The sequence below is a fragment of the Triticum urartu genome, chromosome 4A, assembly GCF_056163025.1.
Source record: "Triticum urartu cultivar PI428250 chromosome 4A, HENAU_Tu73, whole genome shotgun sequence".
Lineage (NCBI taxonomy): Eukaryota > Viridiplantae > Streptophyta > Magnoliopsida > Poales > Poaceae > Triticum > Triticum urartu.
In genome coordinates, this window is record NC_141876.1 from 378,312,613 (window position 1) to 378,321,142 (window position 8,530).

Sequence of the window (8,530 nt, forward strand, 5' to 3'; positions counted from 1 at the left end):
AATTCCACATGATTAAATATTCATCCAAATGCAATAATTCCAACACCCATATTTTTCTAAAATCCCACCTATTTAATGGTATAACTTTCACTCATGTCCAAACAACTTTTATGTACTATTCATAATCAAATTCAAATTTGAATATATTTAAACCCCTATGATAATCCATTTCTCCTATTCTGCCACTCCAAATCCAAAACTAGGAATTTTTCCCTTCTTAGTATTCACCCTAGTATTTAACAAAAATGAGTTACATTTTTCTGAGCACTTTGGTTTTTCTATTTTATTATTGCCTTATTTTTCTCATTATTATTTTGCGACGATAGATTGCGTTGCTGACGAAGGAGTTGGACGAGAAGACTTTGAAGACCCAGAAGACTTTGCTGAGCCAGGCAAGCAGCCCTTTGACCATGTCTAAGAAACCCTTTTTATGCATGTCATATGGCACTTTCATTGCTTGCATTGAAGTCATGATAAAATGGTGACCACTTGAGGTGGTTTTCCTCCGTTGCTTTTCTCGTTGAAACTTGCATGATGCATGACCCTACCTTTCTATGAGGGTTATGCGAGTGGGAGTAGTTAGGATGCTAAGTAACTGCTACGCAAATGGGTTGGGCATATGCATGGTGATGGAAGCAAGATTGTTTTCAATAGACTTTCCGAAAACCCTGTCGGGTGCCACTTATGCCCGAAGGAGATAATGAGTTGGGTAACCACTTGATGATGGAGTGGTGTACCGAGGCAAGTGTGTGTGTTGTTTTCAAAACGGATTGGTTTAAGTTGCCACCGTTATTCCAACCTTACATGCGCAACCACTCTACCCTTATTTGGGAACGGGCATTATTGATTACCTAGGACGATACTAGCTTGGACCCCCATTACTAGTGACAGGAGAGTCCTTGTTGCGCTCTCTTGGGACGGGGTCGTGCCAGGTAGGGCGGCCATGACTGTTTTCACAGGCACCGGACACACCGTTGGTACCCCGTGCTTGCGGTATGTGATGAATATGGGAGCGAGGCTCCACAATTTTAAGATGTGAAATGTTGGGCACGGGGGTTACTACCAATCGAGTGGACTCTATGTTAGTGTTGTCTAGGGAAATATAGTGATCGCGTGCTTCCCCGGGTACTTGAGGTACCGCGGGTCGTGGATGACACGGAAGTTCCTCAGATCTTGTGGGTAAAGTGTGCAACCTCTGCAGAGTGTAAAACTATTTGAATAGCCGTGTCCACGGTCAAGGACAGTTGGGTAACCGCTCTTGGGCTACGTCCACTTGTTTACAAACCAGTGTGTGTGTTCGGATAAGTGGGCAGAACTAATTGGGTCAAGTCAAGGACTTGACATGATTGAGTTGGGTTGAAGCCCACTCCCTTTATGTGGATATCTGTAACCAGTCCCTATGGTTACTTGAAATCATATGATGCATGATTTACCAGTTGTTGAACATGTCATAGAACAATAAATTAGCTTCCTGCAAAAAATTACCTATATCCTGCATTGTTGTACCTCGAACTAAAACATGGGTTGCTTGCGAGTACATTCAAAGTACTCATTGGCTTGCCACTGGTTATTTAATTGGCCAGGAATGGAAGAACGGGAGTTCGAAGAAGAGTTCTTTGGAGATGAATATGCGAACTAGGAAGTTTCCCAGTCAGAATGCCTATACGGTTAAGGCAGATGGCGTGGGTTCTACTTATCGACAAAGATTTCCGCTGCTTAAGTTTATTTGGTATTCAGCCCTTGTGGCTTTATCTATGTAAGACTTGACCATAATCGTCATAATTTATGTAAGACGGTATGTATGGATGTAAGACTCTTGTTATTCAGCTTATGTGTGTTCAGTGAGCATTGATCTCTGGGATCACTATACACGTGCATTCGGTGATCACAACTTATGAGTCCGGGTCCCCACAGAGCTGGTATCAGAGCCATCTTGACTGTAGGAAGCCTTAGTTAGCATGGGCGTTAGTTAGGATAAAACCCGTTTTGCAAAACCCACTATACTCCTCTTCTTTTCTAAGCTTACCAAACCCAAGATACATTCCCATATTAACCTCTCCCATTCAACCCTTGTAGATGGCTGCCGTACCCGAAGACTTCCTGACCACCGGATTTCCCGTGCTTCTCAAGGATAGCCTCAGGAAGTGCCAATTTCACCGAGCCCCCATTTTCACGTACCATGAGCATTGGATCAACGACACCGAGATGGAGTATCATGTGGAAGTAATCGTGAAGGCTAATGACTCTCCAACAAGCTTGTTCTTCGAGGGACCCCAGATGGCAACACTGGTTCTTGCCGTCGAGACGGCAACCCTCAAGGCACTCACCCGCCTCCGAGACCTTCTCCCCGAGATGGCAGATGAGTTGGCAACCCGCTTCTTGCCTTATCAGAAGGAGGGTGAGGATGAGAGCAGTGCACTAGCTCCACCATTGGAGGAAGGACTTCCACTCCGATTCCAGACCTACTTCAGCCTTTGTGCCGATAGTTTGGCACAACACTTGGCCTCGGAATCAATGGAGCTCTGAAAGGAACTTCATGACACCAAGGAACTTCTTCGCCAAGCACAAGGGAAGACGGATAGGATCAAGAAAGAAGGTGCTCCCCCTGGACAGCCCGTAGTCGCATACCGAGGCGGAAGACACCCAGAGGATGGAGAACCACCACATCAGCATTGCATGAGCGCAAGGGATTACCGCAAGGTCTTCACACCACTGGCAAAGCAACGCCGTGTTGAGCTCCTCCACTCCCCCACTCCTTCGAGCAATGAGGGAATTCATGCTACTGAAGACGAGGAGGAAGACCTAGAAGAGCCAGACTACGCGACCGAGCATTCCACCACTTAGGTATCATTCACAACTTGGATATGCCCGTTGGTAACCCCTACGGTAGGATAGGTCATGTACCCCCTATGCGAAGTCGAGTCCTTGTAATGGTTCATATGAAACCATGTAGTGTTGTGGTTGCTCTTGGTGTGTTTGATGGACGTCGTGCTTTCCTTCGGGAACTTATAAGCGACTACATCACCCATTTGGATTTTAACGAATGAGTTTGGCCTTTTGGCCCTTGCATGAAAACAGTTAGTGTCATACCGACCCTCTTACTAGGCATCCCATCTATATTGCTTCCCCTCATCTTTCCCAATCATGAGACCTTGACCGCTCCAACAGGATGCCTGTTGTAACACGTACTGGTACCTCTACCCAGGAGCAAGAAGCCGGAGCAGGAGCCAGTCAGGACCAAACCCAAGGACAAGCTCCACCACCACCACCACCTCCAAACATGGACATGGCTCAGCTTCTCCAAGCCTTTCGAGAGGAAGGCCAAGCCAACACTGCAGCCCTCCAGATGATTGCTCAAGCTATCAACCGCCAACCGGCGGGGAACGGCAATGGACGTTGCACATTGGCGGAGTTCAAGAAGCATGCACCACCCAGCTTCATCGAGACTGCTGAACCCCTGGATGCAGACGACTGGGTCCGCACCATTGAGGATCTGCTAGAACTAGTCGACTACACTGAGGACCGTGAGAAGGTGGCATATGCTGCTCACTGTCTCAGGGGAACCGCCAGAGCTTGGTGGGATGGATTCAAGGTCATGCATGCTAGGCAAAACATCACTTGGAAGGACTTCAAGGTAGAATTCCGTAAGGCCCATATTCCTTCTGGAATTATGGCCATCAAGAAGCATGAGTTCCGAGCCTTGAAGCAAAGAAGTAGCACTGACAAGGAGTACATGCAGAAGTTCAGTGTTCTGCCAAGGTATGCTCCTGAAGATGTCAGCACTGATGCTGCCAAAAGAGAGCGCTTCATGGAAGGCCTTAACTAGACTCTATAGTACTCGCTTGTTGTGTGTGACTGCCCAACTTTTCTTGATCTGGTGAACAAGACACTCATGCTTGAGGACAAGCGACGTGCTCTGGATGATACTGTAAGCGCAAGATGATCAGCAAGGGTAGCTCCAGCAACCAGAAGCCTCGCCCGTGGCAGCCAGCTCCAGTCAAGCCAACCTATCAGCAGCCAAGAGCCCCTGCACCCCGCACCAACTATCAGCCCCAGCAGTACGCCAACCCCCGGCTAGCTTACAACAACCCCAATAAAAATACAGGCAAGAGCAATAACCCCAATCAAGTCACTTGCTTTGGATGTGGTCAGCCAAGACACTACTCCAAGAATTGCCCCAACAAGAAGCTAGATGCACCGCGCCCCAATGCACAGAACCTAGGACAAGGTCGTGGAATGCCACCAAGGAACCAAGATCCCCGCAACCCGCCCAACAATGGCAAGGGTCGTGTGAATCATGTCACTACAAAAGAAGCCCAGGAAGACCGGACGTCATGCCGGGTACGTTCCTTGTCAACTCAGCACCTGCAACTGTCTTGTTCGATTCTGGAGCCACGCATTCATTTGTCACCCAAAAGTTTGCATTAAAATGTGGCATGACCCATACACCCCTGAATAACCCTATGGTGGTACAAACCCCCGGAGCAGAGATCAGAGCCAAGATAGGATGTAAAGGGGTCAGGATTGTCATTAATGGGGTAGACTTCCTAGCAGACCTTATCATCTTAAGATCGCAAGGCTTGGATGTGATCTTAGGAATGGATTGGCTCATCAAGCACCAAGGCTTGTTAGATTGTGCCAACCAAACTGTCACTGTGACCAATGACCAAGGAGTCGAAGTTAAATTTGCCTCCAACCCCTCCTCTGCTCAAGCCACCTAAGTCAACTATCTGACTGAAGTTGGATTGGAGCAAGTACCAGTAGTATGCGAATACCCCGATGTCTTTCCCGATGAGCTACCGGGAATGCCTCCTGACCGAGACATTGAGTTCATCATCAAGCTCATGCCCGGAGAAGGACCCATCTATAAGAAGCCTTATAGAATGGGATCGGAAGAGTTAGCAGAGTTGAAGAAGCAACTGGAAGAGCAGTTGAGGAAGGGATTTATCTGCCCTAGTGCCTCCCCTTGGGGATCACCTGTTCTGTTTGTGGCAAACAAGGACGGTACCATCCGCTTGTGCATTGACTACCGCTCCCTTAATGAAGTTACAATCAAGAACACGTATCCACTCCCCAAGATTGAAGATCTATTTGATCAACTCAATGGGGCCAAGGTGTTCTCCAAGATCGACCTCAGATCTGGGTACTACCAGCTGAAAATCAGACCCCAAGATATTCTGAAGACGACATTTGTAACCAGATATGGCCTGTATGTGTGCACGGTCATGTCCTTTGGATTGACCAATGCCCCAGCTTACTTCATATATCTCATGAATAAGGTCTTCATGGAATATTTGGACAAGTTTGTCTTCGTCTTCATTGATGACATTCTTGTCTTCTCGAAGACGGAAGAAGAGCACGAGCAACACTTGAGGATGGTCCTAGACAAGCTTCGAGAGCATCAACTGTACGCCAAGTTCAGCAAGTGCGAATTTTGGCTCCATGAGGTTGGATTCTTGGGTCATAAATTGACGGCCGAAGGATTGTCAGTGGATCCCACCAAGATTCAAGCCGTGACTAAATGGCGAACCCCGAACAATGTGAAGGAAGTCAGAAGCTTGCTCGGACTCGCGGGATATTACTGCAAGTTCGTTGAGGGATTCTCAAGCATTGCCCGACCCATGACCCAGCTCTTGAAGAAGGACAAGAAGTTTGAATGGATGCCGAAGTGCGAAGAAAGCTTCCAGGAGCTGAAGAAGAGATTGACAACCGCCCCAGTTCTGGCCACACCTGATATTCACAAAGAATTTGTGATATATTATGATGCGTCGAGAGCCGGGCTTGGAGGTGTTCTTATGCAAGAAGGCAGAGTCGTAGCATATCTGTCCAGACAGCTACGTCCTCACGAAGAGAACTATGCTACTCATGATCTTGAGTTAGCAGCAGTGGTTCATGCCCTGAAGACATGGCGACATTACCTCCTAGGGAAGCGGTGTGAGATATACACTGATCACAAGAGTCTGAAGTATATTTTCACTCATAAGGAATTGAACATGAGGCAGAAAAGATGGCTAGAATAGATCAAGGATTATGATCTCAGTGTTCAATACCACCCTAGAAAGGCTAATGTGGTAGCAGATGCATTAAGCAGAAAGGCTTGTTCCTTGAACGCTATGATTAAGGAAAGGCTACCCGCCTTGTATGAAGAACTTGAAAGCTTCGGGTTGGAACTGGTTGCACCAGGATTCTTGGCCAACCTCAAAGTTAGGCCTACCTTGATGGATGATGTTAAGGAAGCTCAGAAGGGACACGAAAGTATTGAAGGCATCAAGAGGAAGATCAAGGCAGGCAAGGCGCCAGTATTCTCAGAGGATGAGCAAGGAATTGTGTGGTTTGGGAATCGCATTTGCGTACCCAACAAGATTGAGCTCAAGAATTGGACCTTGCAAGAAGCTCATGACACCCTGTATTCTATCCACCCCGGAGGAACCAAGATGTATCAAGACCTAAAGGAAAGATTTTGGTGGTTGATAACCCACAAGTATACGGGATCGCAACAGTTTTTGAGGGTAGAGTATTCAACCCAAATTTATTGATTCGACACAAGGGGAGCCAAAGAATATTCTCAAGTATTAGCAGCTGACTTGTCAATTCAACCACACCTGGAAACTTAATATCTGCAGCAAAGTGTTTAGCAGCAAAGAAATATGATAGTAGTGGTAACGGTGGTAAAAGGTAATGGTAGCAAAAGTAATATATTTGGTATTTTGTAGTGATGATAACAATAGCAACGGAAAAGTAAATAAGCGAAGAACAATATATGGAATGCTCGTAGGCAATGGATCGGTGATGGAGAATTATGCCGGATGCGGTTCATCATGTAACAGTCATAACCTAGGGTGACACAGAACTAGCTCCAGTTCATCAATGTAATGTAGGCATGTATTCCGAATATAATCATACGTGCTTATGGAAAAGAACTTGCATGACATATTTTATCCTACCCTCCTGTGGCAGCGGGGTCCTAGCGGAAACTAAGGGATATTAAGGCCTCCTTTTAATAGAGTACCGAAACAAAGCATTAACACATAGTGAATACATGAACTCCTCAAACTACGGTCATCACCGGTAAGTATCCCAATTATTGTCACTTCGGGGTTAATGGATCATAAAACATAATAGGTGACTATAGACTTGCAAGATAGGATCAAGAACTCTCATATATTGATGAAAACATAATAGGTTCAGATCCGAAATCATGGCACTCGGCCATAGTGACAAGCATTAAGCATACCAAAGTCATAGCAACATCAATCTCACAACATAGTGGATACCAGGGATCAAACCCTAGCAAAACTAACTCAATTACATGGTAAATCTCATCCAACCCATCACCGTCCAGCAAGCTTACGATGGAATTACTCACGCACGCTGGTGAGCATCATGAAATTGGTGATGGAGGATGGTTGATGATGACGATGGTGATGGATTCCCCTCTCCGGAGCCCCAAACGGACTCCAGATCAGCCCTCCCGAGAGAGTTTAGGGCTTGGCGATGGCTCCGTATCGTAAAATGCGATGAATCCTTCTCCCTAGTTTTTTTGTCTCCGAAAGTGAATATATGGAGTCAGGGTTGAGGTCGGTGGAGCGTTAGGGGGCCCACGAGGTAGGGGGGCGCACCCCCACCCTCGTGGATAGGTGGAGCCTCCCCTGACGTGGATCTTCCTTCCAGTATTTTTTATATATTCCAAAATAATTCTCCGTTGATTTTCAGGTCATTCCGAGAACTTTTATTTCTGCACAAAAATAACACCATGGCAATTCTGCTGAAAACAGCGTCCGTCCGGGTTAGTTCTATTCAAATCATGCAAGTTAGAGTCCAAAACAAGGGCAACAGTGTTTTGAAAAGTAGATACGACGGAGACGTATCAACTCCCCCAAGCTTAAACCTTTGCTTGTCCTCAAGCAATTCAGTTGATAAACTGAAAGTGATAAAGAAAAACTTTTACAAACTCTGTTTGATCTTGTTGTTGTAAGTATGTAAAGACATCATTCAAGTTTTTAGCAAAGATTATGAACTAACCATATTCATAATAACATTTAGGTCTCATGTTTACTCATATCAATGGCATAATCAACTAGCGAGCAATAATAATAAATCTCGGATGGCAACACTTTCTCAAAATAATCATAATATGATATAATTGGATGATATCTCGCTAGCCCTTTCTGAGACCGCAAAGCATAAATCCAGAGCATCTTTAAAGATAAATGACTCACTAGACATTGTAATTCATGCTAAAAGAGATCCAGTCAAGTCATACTCAATGTAAACTGACAGTAATGGATGCAAATGACAGCGACGTTCTCCAACTCGTGCTTTTTGATAAGAGGATGATGACTCAACATAAAAGTAAATAGATAGGCCCTTCGCAGAGGGAAGCAGGGATTTGTAGAGGTGCCAGAGCTCAGTTTTGAAATAGATATGAATAATATTTTGAGCGGTATACTTTCATTGTCAACATAACAACCAAGAGATGGCGATATCTTCCATGCCACACACATTATAGGCAGTTCCCAAACAGAATGGT

At 45.7% G+C, this 8,530-nt stretch overlaps 1 protein-coding gene across 1 annotated transcript; it reads left to right on the forward strand.

The window, feature by feature from the left end:
* Positions 1-3,280: 3,280 nt before the first annotated feature.
* LOC147975901 (uncharacterized) lies at positions 3,281-3,826 on the forward strand. Its single transcript, XM_087520639.1, has one exon. It carries the CDS (start codon positions 3,281-3,283, stop codon positions 3,824-3,826), a length of 546 nt encoding a protein of 181 aa, XP_087376765.1.
* Positions 3,827-8,530: the final 4,704 nt, after the last annotated feature.

What these genes read in the sequence shown, in the direction of transcription:
- LOC147975901 (XM_087520639.1), top strand. Translation starts at nt 3,281, where the DNA reads ATGGACATGGCTCAGCTTCTCCAAGCCTTTCGAGAGGAAGGCCAAGCC.